The sequence below is a fragment of the Mustelus asterias genome, chromosome 22 (assembly GCF_964213995.1).
Source record: "Mustelus asterias chromosome 22, sMusAst1.hap1.1, whole genome shotgun sequence".
NCBI classification, from domain to species: domain Eukaryota; kingdom Metazoa; phylum Chordata; class Chondrichthyes; order Carcharhiniformes; family Triakidae; genus Mustelus; species Mustelus asterias.
Genome location: NC_135822.1, coordinates 24,031,244 through 24,054,536, shown reverse-complemented (window position 1 = coordinate 24,054,536; position 23,293 = coordinate 24,031,244). Strand labels below are relative to the sequence as shown.

Genomic DNA, 23,293 nt, shown 5'->3' with positions numbered 1-23,293 from the left:
TTTTAGCAGCTTCAACGCCCCTTTTTACACAACAACAAAGAACATGAAAACAACTTGGTGCCAAAGGTAATAAATATCTACCACAGCCTGGAAAACTGGGGAAAGGCCTTCAAGAACAACTCAAGAATGTCTTCCTGAGGTAATATCTCCCTGAGGTAATATCTCCCTGTTGTCAACACCCCCCACCCACCAAAACTTGATTATTGACTCTTATAAGCCTACTTTTAACACTAATAAATAAACTTTAACGTATACACATTGTTGTAACACTTTTAACTCTTGTCTCTAATGCTTTGCATTTTCACAAGACAAAATTAGAGGCTGCAACTTTATTACTGACCACTTCTGACACGAATAAAAAAGCTTTATCTTATATACATTGCTGTAACACTTTTAACTATTGATTTATCTCTATTTCACAAGACAAAACTAGACAGGCCAGCCTAGAAATTTGGGGCAAGGTGAACGACAACTTGAGTTTATGTTTATTTATTAGTGGCACAAATAGGCTTATGTTAACACTGCAATGGGTTATAGTGAAAATTCCCTAGTCGTCACACTGTTCCGGCACCTGTTCAGGTACACTGAGGGAGAATTTTACCATGGCCAATGCACCCTAACCAACACGTCTTTCGGACTGTGGGAGGAAACCGGAGTACCTGGAGGAAACCCACGCAGACACAGGGAGAACACGCAGGCTCCACACAGACAGTACCCAAGCTGGGAATTGAACCCAGGCAGCAGCGCTGCAGAGCTAACCACTGTGCCCTTGTGCACAGAGTCTCCCCATCCCCCCATCGCAAAAAAAGTCCTTATGAGAGAGGATAATCATAGAATCCCTACAGTGCAAAAGAGGCCATTTGGTCCATTGAGTCTACACTGACCCTCTGACAGAGTATATTACCCAAGCCCTCTTCCCCCCCGTCCTATCCCTGTAACCCCATGGCTAATCCACCTAACCTACTCATCTCGGGACACTAAGGGTAAGAATTTAGTATAGCTAATCCATCTAACCTGCACATCTTTTGGAGTGTGGGAGGAAACTGGAGTACCCGGAGGAAATCAATGCAGACACGGGGAGAACATCCAAACTCCGCACAGGCAGAGACCCGAGGTCAGAATTTAACTCAGGTCCCTGGTGCTGTGAAACAGCAGTACCACCGAGCTGCCCCTAGGTGATTATATAACATTGGCAATATAAGATGTCAATTTATCCAACATCCTTTGGCCCCATCTTCTATTTCTTTGTGGTCTCATTAACATTCCCCCATTTTGCCTTACCCCATTATCCCTTTTGTCACTCTACCTTAGCACAGTTCCTTCTCATGTAATATGAAAGCAAAATTCTGCGGATGCTGGAATCTGAAACAAAAACAGAAAATGCTGGAAAACCATGAAAAAATCCATGGAGAGAGGATCATTCAGACTCAAAACGTTGGCTCTATTCTCTCTCCACAGATGCTGTCAGACATGCTGAGATTTTCCAGCACCTTCTGTTCTTGTCACAGTTCCTTCTCCTTTGTTTAGTTTGGTTTACATTTCACACTCTCTTATTTTTCCCTCTCCCCAGTGGCCCCTCACCTTTTACCTGGTTCTGTACTTGGTTATAAACTGTTGAACCTCTTACCTTGTTCCAATTCTGATAAGGGCTCATTGACCCAAATGGTTAACTCTGTTTTTCTCTGCACAGATGCCGTAAGACCTGCTGAATATTTTCAGCATTTTCTGGTTTTATCACTTTGCTTGGCATGGTTGTGAAAATAAGTGGCAGTACCTGAGAACCTCCTGGGAGAAATCCAAATGTCCTTTAAGGAGGGGAATCCAGGGCATCATGTTCCCATGGAAAATTTTGAATTTACCCACATTACAAATTTTGCATTCTGTTTACAACAACAACTTGTATTTATATAGTGCCTTTAATGTAATAAGATGCCACATTATTTTTAACCAAGTCTATATTTCCTCAAGTCAATAATGTCTTGGTGCAAGCCTTTTAACATCTAAAAAAAAACAGTGTCAGCTGTGGCTCAGTGTGGATCACACTTGTGCTGCTTAGTCTTACAGTTATGGAATCTAGTCCTGTTTTAAGGCTTACTTGACCATTAAGATCAAGGACACTCCAGTGCAGCACTGTGTGTCATTCAGATGGGATGTTACAATAAGGGACCACTCAGGTTGATGTTAAAGATCGCATGGTATTATGGTGCAGAAAAATAGAGCTAGCTCCAATTTCTGGCCAATACCTCAGTCAACATTTACAAAAAAAACTCATCCAGTCATTATCACATTGCTGTCTGCTGTGTACATATTGGCTGCCACATTCCCTACATCAGAACAATGACTATATTTCTAAGTGTTACAATGAAACTTTACATAAGCTCAAGAAACAGCAGCTCATCTTTTGATTCAGCACTCTACAGCCTTCTGGATTCACCATTGTCAAAATCTCTGCCTTCATTTTTGATTTTAAGCTGGTTTGAGTTTCTTTCTAGTGTCTTTATTTCTTCGCTTTGCATTAATATTGTTGCTGTGCAACGATTCACGCTTCATCCAAACCCTTGTTTTATTTGGGGCGGCACAGTGGTTTGCACTGCTGCTTCACAGCTCCAGGGACCTGGGTTCGATTCCCGGCTTGGGTCACTGTCTGGGTGGAGTTTGCACATTCTTCCTGTGTCTGCGTGGGTTTCCTCCGGGTGCTCCAGTTTCCTCCCACAGTCTAAAGATGTGCGGGTTAGGTTGATTGGCCATGCTAAAATTGCCCCTTAGTGTCCTGAGATGCGTAGGTTAGAGGGATTAGCAGGTAAATGTGTAGGGATAAGGGGGTAGGGCCTGGGTGGGATTGTGGTCGGTGCAGACTCGATGGGCCAGATGGCCTCTTTCTGCACTGTAGGGATTCTATGATTCTATTAAAAGCAAAATATTGCAGATTCTGGAATCTGAAACAAAAACAGAAAATGCTGGTAAATCTCAGCAGGTCTGACAGCATCTGTGGAGAGAGAATAGAGCCTACGTTTCGAGTCTTCATCATATGACGATGGGTCATCCAGACTCGAAACGTCTTTTTCGCACTTTGTTTGCTTTTTGTTTTGTGAGGATTTTTTCCAGGGCACCTGAAGAATTTAGCTACTCTTTAAATTGCATAATGGGTGCTTTGATGTCCATCTAAATCACCAGGACAGGATCTCAGTTTAATGTCTAATTTGAAGGATGACACCTTCGACAATACATAATTCCTTTGGCGTTGCACTGAAGTGGCAACTAAGAGTATGGGCTCAAGCTCCGAATTGTGCTGAAAGGACAAGAACAGATGGAGAATGCTACAAACAGAGACGTAAAGATCAGAGCCCAATATGGTCATCTTTTATGAGTTCGCAATGATTAACAGTGGGGGCAGAGCACTGATGAAAATTTAATGCAAAGTAATTTCAATCTATTTGCAAATTTAGTTTCTCATGCAAGAATAATGCAAAAATTGACTTTGTGCGCATGCATTTGTATTTTTGTTTCCAGAAATCACCTCATCACTCATTCCCTCCAGAGTTTCCCCAAAATGTTATTATTTGTTAAAGTTTATTTACGAGTGTCACAAGTAGGCTTGCATTAACATTGCAGTGAAGTTACTGTGAAAATCCCCTTGCCACCACACTCCGGCGCCTGTTCGGATAAACTGAGGGAGAATTTAGCATGGCCAATGCACCTAACCAGCACGTCTTTCAGACTGTGGGAGGATACCAGAGTACCCGGAGTAAACCCATGCAAACACTGGGAGAACATGCAGACTCCGCGCAGTCATCCAAGCAGGGAATCCAACCCGGGTCCCTGGCGCTGTGAGGCAGCAGTGCTAACCACTATCCCACCTTGCCCTATTGATTGGTTTCAAGATAATGGGCCGCCCATCCCAAAACATGATTATCTGGTTGATTGTCTGTTAACAGCACTGTGAGTATTCCTGCAACACAATGGTTCAAGAAGGTCCTATGAACAAATGCATTACAAAAAAAAATAGGGGTGCATGACTTCCTGTAAGGATGCTGGCATCATTTGAACTCTATCCTGCCAGCTTTCACTTGCTTACACTTTTCCCTGTGATATAGGTGAAGGAATGTTGAGCGTATGTCTGCATTTTAATGTTACAACAAAAGATTTGCATTCATATAGCATTTCTCACTGTCATCAGACATCCACGAGTGCAGCCAATGAAATAAAAACAGAAAATGCTGGGAATATTCAGCAGGCCAGGCAGGCAGTATTGGAGGAGAGAAAGAGTTAGTGTTTCAAGTCGGTGTCCTTTCATGAGAGCTGAGGAATTTGGTTTGATTTGATTTATTATTGTCACATGTATTAGCATACACTGAAAAGTATTGTTTCTTGCACGTTATACAGACAAAACATACCGTACATAGAGAAGGAAAGGAGGGAGTGCAGAATGTAGTGTTACAGTCATAGCTAGTGTGTAGAGAAAGATCAACTTAATGCAAGGTAGGTCCATTCAAAAGTCTGATGGGAAGAAGAGAAGAAGCTATTCTTGAGTTGGTTGGCATGTGACCTCAGACATTTGGATCTTTTTCCCGACGGAAGAAGGTAGAAGAGAGAATGTCCAGGGTGCGTGGGGTCCTTAATTATGCTGGCTGCTTTGCTGAGGCAGCAGGAAGTGTGGACAGAGTCAATGAATGGGAGGCTGGTTTGCGTGATGGATTGGGCTACATTCACAACCTTTTATAGTTTCTTGAGGTCTTGGGCAGATCAGGAGCCATACCAAGCTGTGATACAATCAGAAAGAATATTTTCTATGGTGCATCTATAAAAGTTGGTGAGAGTTGTAACTGACATGCCAAATTTCCTTAGTCTTCTGAGAAAGTAGAGGCGTTGGTGGGCTTTCTTAACTATAGTGTCAGCATGGGGGGGAACCAGGACAGGTTGTTGGTGATCTGGACACCTAGAAACTTGAAGCTCTCGTCCCTTTCTAATTCGTCCCCATTGATGTAGACAGGAGAATGTTCTCCACTACGCTTCCTGAAGTCGATGACAATCTCCTTTGTTTTGTTGACATTGAGGGAGAGATTATTGTCGCCATACCAGTTCACCAGATTCTCTATCTCATTCCTGTACTCTGTCTTGTCATTGTTCGAGATCTGATCCAGGTGGGAAAGGGGAGGAGAAGAACAAAAGGGAAGGAGAAATTAAATGATAAAATGGTTTCATAGTACAAAAACCAAAGGGATGGTAAAGTGTAAAGAAACAAAAGATGGGTCTGGATGAGGCGTGAATCACTGCACAGCAACAATCTGAATACAAAGTGAAGGAATAAAGAAACTAGAAAAAGTCTTAAACCAGCTTAAAATCAAAATGAAGGCAGAGAGTATGACAATGTTGAATCCAGAAGGCTGTAGAGTGCTGGATCAAAAGATGAGATGTTATATCTTGAGCTTACATTGAGGTTCATTGTAAAACTTTTAAATATAGTCATTGTTCTGATGTAGGAATGTGACAGCCAATAATCAATAAACTTTAACTTTAATATTTGCACAGCAAACAAAAATGTGATTTTCATTTTGTAAATGTTGACTGAGGTATTGGCCAGGACCTGAAGCTAACTCTTAGAAATCTTAGAATCCCTACAGCACAGAAAGAGGCCATTCGGCCCATTGAGTCTGCACTGACCACAATCCCACCCAGGCCCTACCCCCATATCCCTACATATTTACCCACTAATCCCTCTAACCTACGCATCCCAGGACACTAAGGGCAATTTTAGCATGGCCAATCAACCTAACCCGCACATCTTTGGACTGTGGGAGGAAACCGGAGCACCCGGAGGAAACCCACGCAGACACGGGGAGAATGCGCAAACTCCACACAGACAGTGACCCAAGCCAGGAATCGAACCCAGGTCCCTGGAGCTGTGGAGCAGCAGTGCTAACCACTGTGCTACCATGCCGCTCTCTTGTTTTTTTCTGCACAATAATACCACGGGATCATGAACGGTACGTTGTGTCTGTGTAATGTGCAAGAAACAATACTTTTCACTGTATCCCAATATGCGTGACAATAATAAATCAAATCAAACATCCAACTGAGTGGGCAGGTGGGTCCCTTATTGTACCATCCCATCTGAAAGGGCGGCATGGTGGTGCAGTGATTAACACTGCTGCCTCACTGCACCAGTGACCCGGGTTCGATTCCCGACTTGGGTTGCTGTCTGTGCGAAGTCTCCATGCTCTCCCCATGCGTGTGTGAGTTTCCTCCGGGTGCGCCGATTTCCTCCCACAGTCCGAAAGACGCGCTGGTTAGGTGCATTGGCCATGCTATATTCTCCCTCAGTGTACCCAAGGTGCTGGAGTGTGGCAACGAGGGGGATTTTTTGCAGTAACTTAATTGCAGTGCTAATGTAATGATGTGGAGATGCCAGCGTTGGACTGGGGTGGGCACAGTAATAAGTCTCGCAACACCAGGTTAAAGTCCAACAGGTCTTTTTGGAAGCACGAGTTTTCGGAGCGCTGCTCCTTGAAGGACAGCGCTCCGAAAGCTCGTGCTACCAAATAAACCTGTTGGACTTTAACTTGGTGTTGTGAGACTTCTTAGAGTGTTAATGTAACCCCACTTGTGACACCAATAAATACATTTTAAACTTAGAGGCACAGTGCTTGCACTGTGGTCAGTCAAGGAGGACGTGATGCCTTAACTCATGACTGAGCCACAGCTAACGGTGGTTTTTAAATGTTCAAAGTCTTGCACTAAGACATTGCTGAAGTGGTAACTTTCAGTGCTCGTTTCCTATGCCAGGGATTGGAAGCCCCATATAAAGACGTAGGAACCTGCAGCACCCTTGTCAAAGTCTATCCATTAGAATGCAGAGCCCTGGCATTCGAGCCAATCCATGCCGCCCAAATGATGTCACAAACATCACGTGACCGGTGTTGCCACATTACTTGTCACGTGACTTCACTGTATCTATCTGTCGCTGATGTCAAAGTCAGGAAACCTTTGGATGGGTAAAGAGCTTCTTACAGAGTTTCTGAACAATATCCTGCTCAGGTACTGGGGACCTGGGTCTTGATTCTCAATGATTATCTGAGTGAAAGGGAGAGAGGGAGCAGGGGGGACAGATTTTGGGAGAGGGAAGGCTGTCTTCTGGATTTGAGACTTGAATCTGATTAAGTAATCCGGTTATGTACAATACTGACCGAATGCTACTTCTATGTAACCATTCACAAAATAAACACGTACAAAGCCAGCCCCGTCAATGAAAGGACAGGCTAATGATGGGTAAGCGACCTGAAAATCGGCGTTTCCTGCTTGCAGCCCAGCCAAACCTCTTCCTAACCATTTAATTTCTAAACTTTGCCTGGGAAAGGGGGTGTCTTATTTCTCCAATCTATCCTCTGGCCACACAGTGCAACCATTAACTCTGGACGTTAATGTAATGTTTTCAGTGTTTGCTTTTGGGGTTTTTTTTGCTGACTTTGTCTCATTTTATTCCCTCCCCTCCCAAGTGACTCACGCTTGCTGCCGAAACTATCTTTTAAACACAGAGCAGACAACACGGCGTGACTGATGGCTGACTTCACGGGAAATTTTACTACCGATTGCCCAAATGGGTCCTTATTCATTTGGAATATTTTACAAGAGTGCACCGAGAACGGCAGGGACGTGGCGAGTGTGGCTCTGGGGTTATTGTCCGTACTCTGTTTCATGGTGTCGACTTTCCCGTAAGTACAATTTACTGTGGTTGGGGGGGGGGGGATCCTGTTGCCATTTATTTCATAGAATCTACAGTGCGGAATGAGGCCATTCGGCCCATCGAGCCTACACCGAGAACAATCCCACCTAGACCCTATCCTATTTCACAATCGCCACTAATCGTTTGCTGGTTCTGCCATTGACTATGTCTCATAACACTGAGCATGGGACCCTTATCTGGGCCTCCTGAGATCTCAAACGACCCTGTTACCCCACATATTTACCCTCCTAATCCCCCCTGACACTAAGGGGCACGGCTAATCCATCTAACCCGCACGCCTTTGGACTGTGGGAGGAAGCCCACTCCTTCCTCCGGCTGAGATAGATATTTTTAATCAGTAAGGAAATCAAGGGTTATGGGTATAAAGCAGGAAAGTGGGGTTGAGGATTATATCAGATCAGTCATGATCTGATATAATCAGATCAAGATGTGGAGATGCCGGCGTTGGACTGGGGTAAACACAGTAAGAAGTTTAACAACACCAGGTTAAAGTCCAACAGGTTTATTTGGTAGCAAAAGCCACACAAGCTTTCGGAGCCCCAAGCCCCTTCCTCAGGTGAGGAATTCACTCACCTGAGGAAGGGGCATGGGGCTCCGAAAGCTTGTGTGGCTTTTGCTACCAATAAACCTGTTGGACTTTAACCTGGTGTTGTTAAACTTCTTACTATAATCAGATCAAAGCAGACTCGATGGGCCGAATGGCCTACTTTTGCTTCCACATCTTATGGAATATATCTGACTCATTCCACAGGTTTGGAGATAAAATAGAGAAATATAAATGACTGATTCAGCAGCACTAGATACGTGCATTGTTTACCAAAAGGCAGTGGATTAACCAGAATGAGGAAATAAAGTAAATGTGAACTTTAAGTCAACTTGCATCAATATGAATGTTAATTTTCATTTCACTTGTACTACCAGTTTTCCTCATAATTTCCACCACAAAACCTCAGTCTGTGTGCGCGTCTATTATTTTACTTTTGGGAGTTTGCTCCACCCTTCCCGAAAACACTCACTATGGGCTGTGGTTTCCACAGTTCCCAGGTTGATCATCAGCATCTTGCTGAAGTGTTCACTTTTCATAGAATTCCTGCAGTATAGAAGGAGGTCATTTGGCCCATCAAGTCTGTACTGACCACAATCCCACCCAGGTCCTATTCCCGTAATCCCCATTTACCCTAGCTAGTCCCCCTGACACTAAGGGGCAATTTAGCATGGCCAATCGACCTAACCTGCACATCTTTGGACTGTGGGAGGAAACCGGAGCACCCGGAGGAAACCCACGCAGTCACGGGAAGAACGTGCAAACTCCACACAGACATTGACCCGAGGCTGGAATTGAACCTGGGTCCCTGGCGCTGTGAAGCAGCAGTGCTAATCACTGTGCTGCCTGTTCATGCATTACCCTCTGATTTTTTAAAATTCATTGCTGGGATGTGGGTGTTGTTGATTGGTCTACATTTATTATCCATCTTTAACTGCCCTGAATTTGCTGAATTCAAGCCTGAGTTTAAAAAAAAAATAAAATTTTTAAAAATCTATTTGAGTTCGCCCCTGATCCCCACCACATGCAAGAGGTGCCTGAAACTTTTTTTCCTTTTATCAAGATTTTGTGAAATAGTTTTTAACTCGTGTTAATTTTACTTTAGGCAGTGTTACAGTTCCATTCGGAACGGAAACATGGATCAAGCAGTGTCACCTTGGTTCCTATTGGGCTGGCTTGCGGGTGACTCATGCAATTTTGTAGGTGCATTCCTGGCTGAGCAGTTGCCAATACAGGTAAGCAATCTTCACACTTTAAAATTGCAAGATGCTATTGTATTTGCAGAATTCTTTGACAGCCTAGTTAAGCTGACGTTTAAAGTTTATTAGTGTCATAAGTAGGCTTACATTAACACTGCAAGGAAGTTACTGTGAGAATTTCCTAGTTGCCACGCTCCGGCGCCTGTTTGGGTACACTGAGGGAGAATTGAGCATGACCAATGCACCTAACCACCACGTCTTTCAGACTGTGGGAGACCATGCCAACTCTGCACAGACAGTGACTCGAGCAGGAAATTGAACCCGAGTCCCTGGTGCTGTGAGGCAGCAGTGCTAACCACCCGTGCCTCTCGCTATGCTGCCCACAGCTATCAGTTGAAGATTGGATCAACATGGGCGGCACAGTGGTTAGCACTGCTGTTTCACAGCACCAGGGAACCTGGGTTCAATTCTGGCCTCTGGTGACTGTCTGTTTCTCAGACAGGAAACTGTATGGGTTTCTTCCCACAGTCAAAAGATGCGCAGGTTGGGTTGATTGGCAATGATGAATTGCTCCTTAGTGATAGGGGAATTTGCAGGATAAGTACATCGGGTTACCGGGATAGGGCCTGGGTGAGATTGTTGTGGGTGTGTTCATTTGATGGGCCAAATGGCCTTTAGGAACTCTATAACATTGAATGGACTGCAATGTGACTTTAGCTCTATAACAAACAATCTGATTTCCATGGCCTACTATGGTCTAGTTTTGCATTCGGCTCCAATTAGTGTGGGATGCTTTGAGTGAAACTGTATGGGTTCCATTTAATTATTCTAGCTGAGCTGTTGTTATAGGATTGTAAATCATATCCATTAGAAATAGGAACAGGAGTAGGCCATTCGGCCCCTCAAGCCTGCTTCACCATTCAATAGGATCGTGGCTGATCCAACGTTCCTCACGTCCAGATTCCTCCCCTTTTCCCGTAACCCTTGATTCCCTTACTGATCAAAAATCTATCTATAATCGGTAATGTACCATGTCTAATTAAATCTCTTGCGAGATGTTGGCTTGGGTTTCTCTAGACCTTGCAAGGTTAAATTTTAAAAGCACCATATTAGTTCCACCTGGAGAGTAAGGATTTGGGCGGAGTGGGGGGGAAGAGAGAGAATAAAATTGTGGAGGAGTCACTTATAGGATCCAACGATGGGTCACTGCACCTCTTGGAAAATAACCAGCCAGATCTCATGCCATTATTTTAAAAAATGAAATTCACTTCCTTACTGCACAGCCCGGAATGAAACTGTATTTTACAAACCAGAAATCCAGCTGCAGCCTCCATCCACGCTGAAAACGAGACCAGCCAACACTACCACGGACCAGGTCTGGAACCTGGTGCATTCTCAATAACTCTTTATTCACTGAGGCACTGGGATGGTTTTGATTCAATTTGTAACCAGACACCAGCACTAATCTCAGGTCTGGCCGTGTACAAACTTGCTTTAAAGACCTTGTTTTGCTGAAGATTTTGCTTTTGGGGTGGCACGGTGGCACAGTGGTTAGCATTGCTGCTTCACAGCGCCAGAGACCTGGGCTTGATTTCCGGCTTGGGTCACTGTCTGTGCGGAGTTTGCACGTTCTCTCTGTGTCTGCGTGGGTTTCGTACGGGTGCTTCCTCCCACAGTCTGAAAGACGTGCTGGTTAGGTGCATTGACCCGAACAGGCACCAGACTGTGGCGACTAGGAGAATTTCACAGTAATTTCATTGCATGGTAATATAAGCCTTACTTGTGACTAATAAGTAAACTTTACTTTACTCAAGTTATTTAAGTTAGAGTTTTAATTAGTTTTTTGCCTGTCTTATCTCTACTGCTGTTGTTTACTCTTCCAGACGTACACCGCTGTGTATTATGTTTTGATGGATCTGGTGATGGTTTCGCTGTATGCCTATTACAAGTTAAAGAATAGGTCCAGGCAATGTGAGTGACTCTTTGCTTGCTGCTCAAGTGTTTCTTGTTATTTGAGGCCCTCTGCCAGATTTTCTCTCATTGTCTGTCTTTGTATGCAAAGTCTCTGACATTTCAGCTAGTAAGAAGTCTAACAGCACCAGGTTAAAGTCCAACAGGTTTATCTGGTAGCAAAAGTCCAACGCTGGCATCTCCACATCATTTCAGCTAGTGCCATAGGTATAGTTGCTGGGGGGAGGGGCTGCAGCCAGGCATACACAATATGTACAATCGAAGCATGATGCCATACAGAAGGAGACCATTCAGCCCATCAATCCATGTATTGGTGTGATGGCTACATTTGTCACCCTTTCATTGGACGTAATGCTAAATTCCTGGTTTCCACAGATTAATAATCTAATACATTATTTGCTGACCCATTCTATCCATTGCAGCCATTTTGGGTATGGATTTGGGGGCTTGAATTTGGCTGGGAGAGTTACTATTAATCGAGCAGTTCCATTTTCCTCACCGTACTGTTGCCCCACAGATGCCAACAGTGCTCTGGTACATGGCCAAAGTAGCCATTCTTCCTGCATGAATGTGAAACGTGTTGGCAGGATACTCAAATTAGGGGCATAGGCATCATATCCGAACCTGATTCCACCCTCACCTAGTGTCTCCAATACGCATCCCATGTGAGTCATTAGCTGATCAAAGCTGGGGAAGCTCAGCTGAACTTTCTTGATTATCTTTCCCTGAAGTATGTGAGTCCTGTGTAATTTCCATATCAGCAGCACGGTAGCTGTTATGGGCAAACACAATGTGTGTACCCTTTTTAAGTTGCCAGCATGGCATAAATGAGCTTTGTTCCGTGCCTCACCGATCACCATGACTCTGCACTGAGTACTTGCTGTTTGATCATGCCGGTTTATTCTTACGCAGAGCAGATTTCACTAATGGAATGGAAATAGTGCCATGGGTGGTGGGGTGGGGGATTTAATGATTGGTGAAGAAGGAGCTTCAACAGGCCAGCATTAATTGGGGTGTTCATCAAAGCGTGGGAAGACCCCTTGGTACTTGGCAAAAATGAGTCATGGAGAGTGCCCTTGTTAATGTGGTTGAAGGGACAGTGTGATGGTTACAGGGAGGGGTGTACCTCGGTAAAGAGGGGGAGAAAAGATTAACTTGAGGTTGGTGTTGGGGAAACAATGCTCTGTGTTTGGATAAATCCAAATGTCATTTATTTTTCTGAGTTTTTATTCCAATTCGTTAAGGATAAAGGTGTCAGAACGTATGGTTTTGATGGTTCCAGAGAAATGTGCTTCCAGACTCCCCCTGAAGAAAGGGTGCACCAGTGGGTTTTGAGCCTGGTGTCAATTGGAAGAAGACTGGAATTTTTAAATTTGCAGGCCAAATACCTGAGTGTTGCAGTGTAGGTGGAAATTTTACCCCCAAATCTTGGACCAGAGGGGGTGTAATAATGTTAATTGAAAATCCAAGACCAATCTGCCCACTTCTGGTTTTAAACAAGATGGGAACGGCATCAGCCAGCTCCCAGGAGGCAGGCTGATCATTGCAAAATTATGAAGAGGCTGCATGCTTCAAAGCAAATCTCCATTCTCGATTTCCCCCTTGCCCCAGGTTTCCCAGGCCTTGGGAAACCCACCAGCTAAAAGAGACAAGGATCCAGTAGGTTCAAATAGCTTTTCATATGACCGACATTCCCATCTCATCACCCCCAAACCATGACCTCTCGCTGAGTTGCCCCTACTGATAGGAGGATGAGGTGGTGTTTCTCATGCTCCTGTTGAGCTTCCCTGGCACAGTGTAGGAGGCAGAGAACAGAGCAGCTCACAATGATGTCTCCTCTACGTTGCAGCAACCAAACGTAGATTGGGTGATGGCTTTGCTAAGCTGCCAGTCACTTTCATTTGAATGTTCCTCCACCTCCCATTCTGTCCTCCGCCTCTGACACATGGGTGGCATGGTGGCCCCGTGGTTACCTCTCCTGCCTCACAGCGCCAGGGACCTGGGTTCGATTCCAGCCTTGGGTGACTGTGTCTTTGTGGAGTTTGCACATTCTCCCCATGTCTGCGTGGGTTTCCTCCCACAGTCCAAAGATGTATGGGTTAGGTTGATTGGCCTAGGTAAATTGTCTCTTAGTGTCCATAGATGTGTAGGTTAGGGGGATTAGTAGAGTAAATACATGGGGATAGGGCCTGGGTAAAATGCTCTGTCAGAGAGTCATTGCAGACTCAGTGGGCCAAATGGCCTCCTTCTGAACTGTTCCAATGCAGCTTAAGGAACAGCAACTCCTCTTAAATTCTACAATATCAGATTATAACCACTGCTGTTTATTTGATATTAGAAAGCAGGTGTTGGCAATGGTTCTGTTAGTCCCATCTTTGGTATTTTTATTTGTCTGATTACTATCCCCTTTGCACCACCATCTCCATATGTTATTTATTCTCTCCTACCCTCCACCCATATCATAGACTACTTTTCGTACATTCCTGCTCTTCCCCTGCCCTGCTTATGTACTTTAAACCTTTTTCATAGCAGCCTGAACCATTGACTCTGTTTCTTCCTCTCCACAGATGCTGCCTGGCTTGAAGAGTATTTCCAGTATTTTCTATTTTTATTTGTACTTCACTGAACAAATACTTCAGATCGCTTCTTAAAAATTAAAATGTTTCAGGTGTGCAAAGAATTTAAAGCTGTGGTTTCTTTCAGATGGGATTGCAGTCAATGCTCTTGTTGTATTTGTGATGCTCGGAGCGACTGTCTCCTTGCTACCAGGGGAAGAGTTCAGATCTTCGAGTTCAGGAGCGTCGAGGTTCACTAGCCGTTCTCTCTTGGCTGTTTCTGATTCATCCGGTAACCAGGTCAGTTCTAACATAATCGTCACCCTCTGAACAAAAGATATAATCTGCCCTAGTCCACGCAAGTTTATCTTGGTCCACTCGCATCCTTGAAGGCAAAGATGTCCAATCGTTTTGTCTTCCACGGGTTGTTTTGCTGTGCATCATGGAATCCGAGCCTGCTGTATAATGTTCACCTGCTCTCGTACGCCTGAGGCTGCTGATGCAAACAAATCTCAGCCCTCTCTGCCTCCCTCTCACCTCCCTTCTGCCTCTCCCCTCCCGATCAAATAATCTGCTGTTTGCTCCTTTTTCTATTTTTATTTGGATAGGAGAGCAATATTTTGAATAATTGGTGAGAAAGTTGATTGTAGCGCAGTTCCTCCCCTGATTCCATTGGTATCGTTCCATTCCGTTTGAGATCTCAAAGTTTAATTTCAGAAAAAAATATTGCAACGATCTTTCAGCTAGATCAGCCATGATCTCAGCGAATAGTGCAACAGGCTCGAAGGGCTGACTAGGCCCAATCCTGCCCCTTATTCATATGTTCGTAAGCATTTGTACTGGTGGTTCTCCTTTTATTTATCTCCATGTTAAACTGTTTATATTCAGCCTGTCATTTTGCCATTTGCAGGTATTTACTACTCAAGAAATCATCGGCTTTACGATTGGCTCCTTTTCATCAGTGTTTTACCTGGTGTCGAGGGTACCACAGCTATTCAGAAACGTGAGTGTTTGAGGTTGTCGGGCTGATGGTTACACACTGTGCCAAAAGTGCACCCAAATCCCAGAAAGGCAGCCAGTGAGTGGAGAGAGGGTAACAAATATTCTATCATAGAACATAAATCATAGAATCCCTACAGTGCAGAAGGAGGCCACTGGCCCATCAAGTCTGCACTGACCACAATCCCACCCAGGCCCTATCCCCATAACCCTATGCATTTACCCTAGCTAGTTCCCCAGACATTAAGGTGCAATTTAGCATGGCCAATCCTCCTAACCTGCACATCTTCGGACTGTGGGAGGAAACCGGAGCACCTGGAGGAAACCCACACGGACACGGGGAGAATGTGCAAACTCCACACAGTTTCTTGAGTTGCCATTTGTATTTTCTTTTTGAACATGAGTACGTTTTTCTTCTCAGGTGAAAAGGAAGTCCACGGAAGGCGTCTCCCCCTTCCTCTTTGTCCTGATGATTGGAGGGAATCTTGCGTATGGCTTGAGTGTGCTGCTGAAAACCCCGAGAAATGGGCAAAGTGAGGTTAACTACGCAGTCCATCACATGCCCTGGTTAATCGGAAGTCTGGGAACCATGGGACTTGACGTTACTGTATCCTTTTACTTGCTAAATTGTACCTGGTGGCCAGATATTCTGAAACGGTCATCCTGGAGATCCACTGATGACCGCAGATAAGTGTACCACCTGGTGTGGAAGGGCATTGAAAGATCCTGAAAGACCCAGGTCTGATTTTTAGCTTCTACTGTTGCTGGGAGAGGGGCAGAGACCGAGCTGAGCTTGGTTGTGATGCCTGCAAAAGTTGAATAGCCTTGTACAATCAATGTGCAAAGGGACCTAGGGGTCCTTGTGCATGAGACGCAAAAACCCAGTCTGCAGGTGCAACAGGTGATCAAGAAGGCAAATGGGACGTTGGCCTATATCGCAAGGGGGATAGAATATAAAAGCAGAGATGTCTTGCTGCATCTGTACAGGGCATTGGTGAGGCCGCAGCTGGAATACTGTGTGCAGTATTGGTCCCCTTATTTGCGGAGGATAGATTGGCCTTGGAGGGAGTGCAGAGAAGGTTCACCAGGTTGATACCAGAGATGAGGGGTGTTGATTATGAGGAGAAACTGAGCAGATTGGGTTTGTACTCGTTGGAATTTAGAAGGCTGAGGGGGGATCTTATAGAGACCTATAAGATAATGAAGGGGCTGGATAGGGTAGAGGTGGAGAGATTCTTTCCACTTAGAAAGGAAGCTAGAACTAGAGGGCACAGCCTCAAAATAAAGGGGGGTCAGTTTAGGACAGAGTTGAGGAGGAACGTCTTCTCTCAGAAGGTGGTGAATCTCTGGAATTCTCTGCCCACTGAAGTGGTGGAGGCTACCTCGTTGAATATGTTTAAATCACGGATAGATGGATTCCTGATTGGTAAGGGAATTAGGGGTTATAGGGATCAGGCGGGTAAGTGGAACTGATCCACTTCAGATCAGCCATGATCTTATTGGATGGCGGGGCAGGCTCGAGGGGCTAGATGGCGTACTCCTGCTCCTTGTTCTTATATTCGGACGTGATGAATGTCCACTTGACTGAGGGACAGAAGGATGGCTTGCTCATTAAACCAAACCCTAGAAAGTACCTCCTGCCCAAGAGGAGGGAGATAATGGGTGGAATTCACCCAGGGTGGCAGGTGGGCGATTGTAGAGAATCCTGCTGGAAACCCACTGGCATAAAATGACATTACGAATCTCCCAATGATGGGCCAGTCATCTCGCTGGCAGCTGGTGCGAATGCCATTTGATTAATGTGGCGCCCACGAGTGTTCATTAAAACAGCTGTCCAGAGAGTCCTGTCTGGCCTTTCAATCTTGTGTCACACCAGCAGGGAATCACGTCAGCATCAAACCTGACGGCTAAAGGGTGGCCAGCACAAGGCGGTCTTCAGTTTGCCAGAGGCCAGTGCACCAATTTTCTGCCATAATCCTGCACTGCTCCCGATGCACTGTACGCCGCTTCCTGCCCTCCATCTCCATGCCGAGCTGGTCTTCATGGACCCTCCTGTGTCACTGTCTTGGTTCAGTACTGTGCCTGGGGTTGGGGAGTACAAGGGTTGCCTTACTCTGGTGCCACACACCAGTGTGTCTCTGGACAGCACTGCGCTGTGGGACTTCTGCAGCCAGTGCAACAAAGGTTCAAAGTCTGACCGGGTGCAAGGGGAGGGAGGGTGGTAGCCTGATGAAGACCATGGGGGCAATATAGGAGGTGAGGGGTAGAATGAGAGCTCACAATGGCAGGCAGGGAGGTGGATGAAGAAGATGAACAATGGAAAGCAGAAGGAAGACTGAGGAGAGGAAAGTTGGACCCTGACAAGAATGCATGAAAAGCTCACAGACAAGGGGATCAAAGTTGTTGCACTGACCTCGAAAGTATCCGGCAAATCGAAGACTCCCTTGTACTTGCCACCCTTTAACAATCAGGTTTAATGCTGATGTGATTCCCTGCTGATGTGACACAAGATTGAAAGGCCAGACAGGACACTTTGGGCAGCTGTTTTAATGAGCATTTGTGGGCACCAAATTAATCAAATGGCATTCACATCAGCTGCCAGCGAGATGATTCACCCGCCATTGGGAGATTCGTAATGTCAATTTTATGCCAGTGTTTACTTGATCTCAAAGTGGGACAATTCTGCCCAAAGAGCCTGGATATGGCATAAACAGTCAATGTCTATGTTAAAATTCTTTCCTGGGATGTGGGTGTCACTGTCTTGGCCAACATATTTATTGCCCATCCATACGCAACCTTGATCCAGTCCCTGCACTTTGACCTTGTCCAGTGCAGTAATGGACCCATACGGCTTCACACTGACAGTCAGTGGCTACAAAAAAATAATCAACTCAACAAGGTCTTAATGCCGGTGCTGATGGTGAGAATTGCAGCTGCTGTAAACTATAGGCAGCTCATTTTACTCCTTTCCCTAATGTTGAGTTAGTCATTCATTGCTGGTAGGAGGGAAGATCGTCTTTTCATATCCCCTCAACGGAGGCTTCTGGAAAACTTCGAAGCAGCAGTAAGGGCCCTTCAGATAATAGCCATAGAGTCTGAACTGGACAGTGTCCATCCCCTCTGCACCTACCAAATAGCTGAGTAATTTAACCTAGAGGCTCAGACCAAATAACGGAGTAATTTAACCTAGAACTGGCAATTCTTTGGAAGAGAGCGAGCATCTTTCTAGATCGAATTTTTAGTCAGGTTTTCAATGTGTATAACCATTCCGTTCCCTATCAATTGGTGAATAACCTGAGATTACCAGAGCAACCAAAGTCTTTACTTTATTCTGTTTTATTTGTTGGTGTTGGATTTTCTTTTTAAGGAAAGGAAACACCAAAGATGTGCAAATTAGGTTGATTGGCCATGTTAAATTGCCCCTTGGTGTTTAAAGATGTATATTTAGGGGGATTAGTGGGATAAGTATTTGGGGTCTGTCAGAGAGTTGGTGCAGACTTGATGGGCTGAATAGCCTCCTTATGCACTGTAGGGATTCTATGAATGCAAAGGTTCAATCCACACTGGCGCAGACTGGTGGTAACATTAGGATTAGGACAGCTGCTGTGAGCGGAATAGCTGAGATGTTGAGCAGTGATTGGGGATCTTTTGCTTTCAGGTTAATTGTTAAAAACAAGCGTTTTCTTTGATAGCTGGTGCACTGGCTGTCGCACTCTTCACTCCCAGTGAAAACTGGGCTTGAAGAATCCAAACTGGACTCTTGGGATGAAAGCTACTCCTGTGGGTTGTAAAGAAAAAACTTCTATTTATGGAACATCCCAGATCACAACCCCTGAAGATCCAGAAGGAAAAAAGCAGTTTGGACCAATATTCTTATTTTCCCCGTTTTACTATGTTTTTTCCCTTCTCGGTATACCCAATGTTAATGCACTTGGTTGGTTTAGGCCTTTTTCAAACGAGCATGGGCCTACAAGTCAAAATTATCTGTGAATACCTTTATCTCATCTCCAGGGATCCTCTCAAAGGTGCTTTATGAATTACTGTGAAGTGCAGGGACAATTTTTGTAGGAAATGGCCCTGGCAGCCATTTTGTGAATGGGATTCTCCAGATAGCTCAGAGATGAATGACCAGTTAAGGGCGTGAGTTTAATACAGGGCTGCTATTTGAGGGGGGCATGTTTGGCATTAAATTGGCAAATCGATCTGGATGGCTAGTGCAGAAGAAAATGTGCAGGTTAGGTTGATTGGCCATGCTAAATTGCCCCATAGTGTTTAGCACGGTAAATCCTTACAGGGATAGAGCCTGGGTGGGATTGTTGTCGGTGCAGGCTCAATGGGCCGAATGGCCTCTTTCTACACTAGGGATTGTGTGAAAATGTCTTGTCGGTGAAATTGAGGGTGAGGGAGGAGGACCTTGTGTTAAGAGATATTGGAGCAGGATAGAGTGGTGGGGGGGGGGGGGGGGGGGGGAGGGGGGAGTGCGTGGTTTATCCTGGATCTCGACCCTGCTGTGTCTGACCTGGAAGTTGCTTAGTGATAAACTCGGGTGCCAAAAATGGGAACTGTTTCCTTTCCATTTACCAGCCTGATTTAATTTGAATGCACAAATTCAGCACACAAGATCCTTAATAAAATTCACACAGATCTTGATTCAGTTTTTCATCTATGAGAAGCAGAGCACTGAAGAAAGAAGGCCATTAATTATTGGAGGCGGACACAGAACTCTTTATCAGTGAGGCAGCATGGGAGGAAAATAATGAACTTTACAGTAAATGAGGCCAGTCTCGTAGGAAAACCTGGTTTGTTTTAGAAAACTCTTTTGAAGCAAGGCCTATCCAGGCCTTTATTGGATTTCAAAATGTCGTTTAATTGTTGTTTTAAAAGAAATTAGTTGGCAAATAATCTAACGTCAAATCATTCAGAGAGAATCTTCAAACATCAGAACTCATCACGCAGTTCTCCCCAATGCTTTGTCCTGTTGCCACTGACTGAAGAGGAACATTCAGTGCATGATACAGCTACCCCGCAAATCACTCGACACGTGAAACCACTGACAGAAAAACCAGGATTGAAGGGATTGTAAAGTGCGTCTAATTGTGCCACTTTAGTCGGGACTGGCACTTCCAAGTTGGCTTGTCCCCTCGGCTGCCCCAGGTTATTTGTCACTCCTATCCACATGTAAGAAATACCATTATTGATACATAGGAAAGCAGGCGTTACTAGCCTGCTTTCCTGTCGATAGCAATCGATAACGTGGATCAGTGGTGCTTTGGAGCAACTGGAGGTGTCAAAATCTAATCCCGTTTTTAAAGTCATGACTGATGGGTTGTGACATTCAGAACTGACCAAATATTAATACTTGTTACAGCCCAGTAAAGCCACAGCTTCTCAGGATGGCAGACAAAGCTGCCCAAGCAGGATTGTTCTTAACTATTAGACAGTGATATTTTTTAGATTTAATTTAGATTAAGACAGTTATGGAATCCAGAATGCTAAATACAAAAGATCATTGCACACAAAAAGCAGTTTAAATCAGGAAGGGTGGAACTTGCTGATAATTGCATGGTGATGCCGAATCATTCAGCACAGCAGGAGCCAGATTTAATTCCTGTCCTGTACTGACTTGGTTCCTGTATTCTCAGGATGAGGGGGGCATCTGCCACAGTCTAGTAATCTCCACGGGAAAAGTATCTGCAGATGTTGGGTAAGAACGCGCTCAGACCTGGCCACAAACTGAATTACCTGCCGACACTTGGGGAGAGGGGAGGGTCTAGGTTTGTGGATGGCAAGTGACCACTTGGGCAAGGGAGTGACAAGGGCCAAGCCTGAACCCCAGCAGCGATTGGATGGATGTGTGCGGGAGGGTGATGGAGAAAGAAAGAACCAGAATGATTGGCGCTTGCTTCTCTTTTTTAAGTCCTCACTGGAACCTGAATCCAGGGTTTTGGTTGCCGGGGGGGGGGGGCACTGCTGGCCAGTGCACTGGTTCTCTGGCTCCATCCCACCCTCACGCCATTTACATGGAGGTGGTTCAACAGGGCAACCTGGCCAAATGCAATGGGTATCAATCTAGCTTGTTAACAGTTACCTAAGGCCAAGTAAAGTGGGGATTTTCCAGTTGGCCTTTGGGTTTCCTCAGGTGGCAGCAACCAGTTTAGTGCTGTGGGCACACTCTCTGAGGTGGTCAGTGTGAGCACCTGCAGACCACTCTGTAGAGGGACTCACCTTTTCTTCCCCTCCAACCTCCCAACCCCCAACCATCTCCACACTGGCCACCTGGCTGCAAAAGCCATTTTCAATCCTAAACTAAGTTGGAATGGGAGCACCCCCATTTTGAAGCACCCCATCTCTTACCCTTACCTTACAGTCCCAATCTGTAGCTTAGGTGGATGGGCCATAGTAAAATTGCCCCGTTGTCCCAAGATGTGTAGATCAGGTGGATTAGTCATCTAAACTGTAGGGAGTCTATGGTTCTAAGCTACAACCATCACTGGATGGTGAGTCCACTCTCTGGCCAGTAATTGGTCTCACTGGGGAAAATCACAGCGAGTGACTGTTTTCTCTCTCTCAGTGCAGGCTTCTAACCCTCAGCTGTGCCTGCGGGCAGGGTTCAGAAACCCCGCAGCAAAAATCCAGCCCTTGGTCTCTGTGCAGGTCACCGGTAAATACAATTCCAAAAAAATAAACAACGGAATATATTTCCATGTCTTGAATGATGTTTGGAAACAAATCTGTACAGTCTTAATCTGAAATTTGAGCAGCTTTCTCCAGGCATTAACGAGACTGTAATTTGATTTTGATAATCAGGATCCCTTTACCAGGATGCGAAAGATCTTCATCTCCCACAGGGTTAGAGAGCAGCAAAACTTAATTATGCCAAAGGGTTTGTATTTTTAATAGGTTACAGATTTATCAGTGTTTGTTTGACCTTTCCATTCTTGCTCCTCGTAGACCCAAATGCTCTGGCTGGGGTTTTCTGACTCTGCTTGTCCCAAGACTGGAAAATCCTGCCCGAGGTCAACAGACCTTTGAGTGGTCTGATCTTCTGCCCGCTACATTCCACCCTCTGTCCTAAACCCATCTCTTCCATAAGACATCAGAGCAGAAGTAGGCTATTTGGCTGATCGAGCTTGCTCTAGCACTCGGCACATCGAGCCTGCTCTGCCATTCAATGAGATCTTGACTGATCTGACGCGATAAACTTTATCCTCCCTGCAAGGTGGAATCATCGACTCTCGAGTTAGTTAAACTGAGGGAGAATGTTGAACTCGTCTTCTCCTTTAATCTTCTTTTCCATTTGGACAAGCTTTTTAAAAAAAAAAACCCAAACTTGTTGTCACCGCTTGTTCTCTTTCCTACCTGTTAAGATGTTTGCTGCTCTCTCACCTGCTGGGACTTGATCTTTCATCTTTCTTTTAATTAAAAAAAAGATTTTACATCGTGCAACAGTATTATCCAAAAAAAAAGTTCAAATATGAATGATATCCGTGTTTGGATGTGGGCTTCGCCTGAGCACACTTTGCACTTTCTTCATGTGTAGATGTTTACTCCGATATTTCCCATTCTACCCCTAAGGTGCAACAAGAGCATTGTTACTTGAAGTTGCACATAATTTTTTAAAAATAGGACTTCTCATTTGCAGCCACTTTTGGAATTCTTTGGCACTGTGAGTCATTCCCATGTGCATTATTTTTTAAAAGTTTCATGCCAATTTCTACCTGGGTTAGTTTTGGAAAGCAGCAGTAAGCTCCACTTGTTCCCGGGGTCTGGGCAACATGTCAGAAACCTTTTTGGTAACCGGTTTACAAAATGAATAGAGATCTGATTGGCAACTGAATTGCTTCATTTATCTCACAAGGGGTTGGATTGGTGAGTGGTTGACTCTTTATTTGCGCCCATTGGCCACTGTCACTGTCCAGTATTGACACAACGTTCTACCTGGCAGTTAAGAGCGAATGGTGGGAGCGACGTTTGAATGCTATAAACTGAAATGTTAGTCTTTGCTTTTATTGTAAAGAGCTTTTTTAAAAAATTGGATCAGCAATTGTCACTGTGTATCTGGTGGCTGGTCCAGACCCCTGGGGTGTGCGCTCTCACGCGTGTCTGGCTTCAGTACAGCTGATAATTGGGTTACTGGGGTTGACCCCAGGCTCTGCAATTGAGGGAGGCACGGCATTAGAAAGAGTGCGGAAAGGAATCATAGGAATGGTCCTAGGGATGAAAACTGGGGAGACGATGGCCCAGTGGCATTATCGCTAGTCTATTAGTCCAGAAACTCAGCTAA

General features: G+C 44.9%; 1 protein-coding gene across 4 annotated transcripts; it reads left to right on the top strand.

The window, feature by feature from the left end:
- Positions 1 to 30: 30 nt before the first annotated feature.
- LOC144509931 (lysosomal amino acid transporter 1 homolog) lies at positions 31 to 22,452 on the top strand. Of its 4 annotated transcripts, none has more exons than XM_078238947.1 (8): positions 31 to 139; positions 7,494 to 7,709; positions 9,391 to 9,520; positions 11,368 to 11,455; positions 14,159 to 14,310; positions 14,921 to 15,013; positions 15,431 to 15,616; positions 19,653 to 21,684. In XM_078238947.1, the coding sequence occupies exons 2-8, from the start codon at positions 7,555 to 7,557 to the stop codon at positions 19,743 to 19,745; spliced, it is 897 nt and encodes a 298-aa protein (XP_078095073.1). In that variant the 5' UTR covers positions 31 to 139; positions 7,494 to 7,554; the 3' UTR covers positions 19,746 to 21,684. The 4 variants fall into 4 exon arrangements, with proteins under 4 accessions (XP_078095073.1, XP_078095074.1, XP_078095072.1 ...); XM_078238948.1 differs by lacking the exon at positions 31 to 139 and adding an exon at positions 6,941 to 6,992; XM_078238946.1 differs by lacking the exon at positions 31 to 139 and adding an exon at positions 6,945 to 7,035 and having other exon boundaries at positions 19,653 to 22,452.
- Positions 22,453 to 23,293: the final 841 nt, after the last annotated feature.

Bases quoted from the DNA above. Each gene is read 5' to 3' on its own strand.
- LOC144509931 (XM_078238946.1), top strand. From the start codon at position 7,555: ATGGCTGACTTCACGGGAAATTTTACTACCGATTGCCCAAATGGGTCC. The intron at 9,521-11,367 runs GTAAGCAATCTT...TTACTCTTCCAG, and splicing joins CTGAGCAGTTGCCAATACAG to ACGTACACCGCTGTGTATTA. The intron at 14,311-14,920 runs GTCAGTTCTAAC...TGCCATTTGCAG, and splicing joins CTGATTCATCCGGTAACCAG to GTATTTACTACTCAAGAAAT.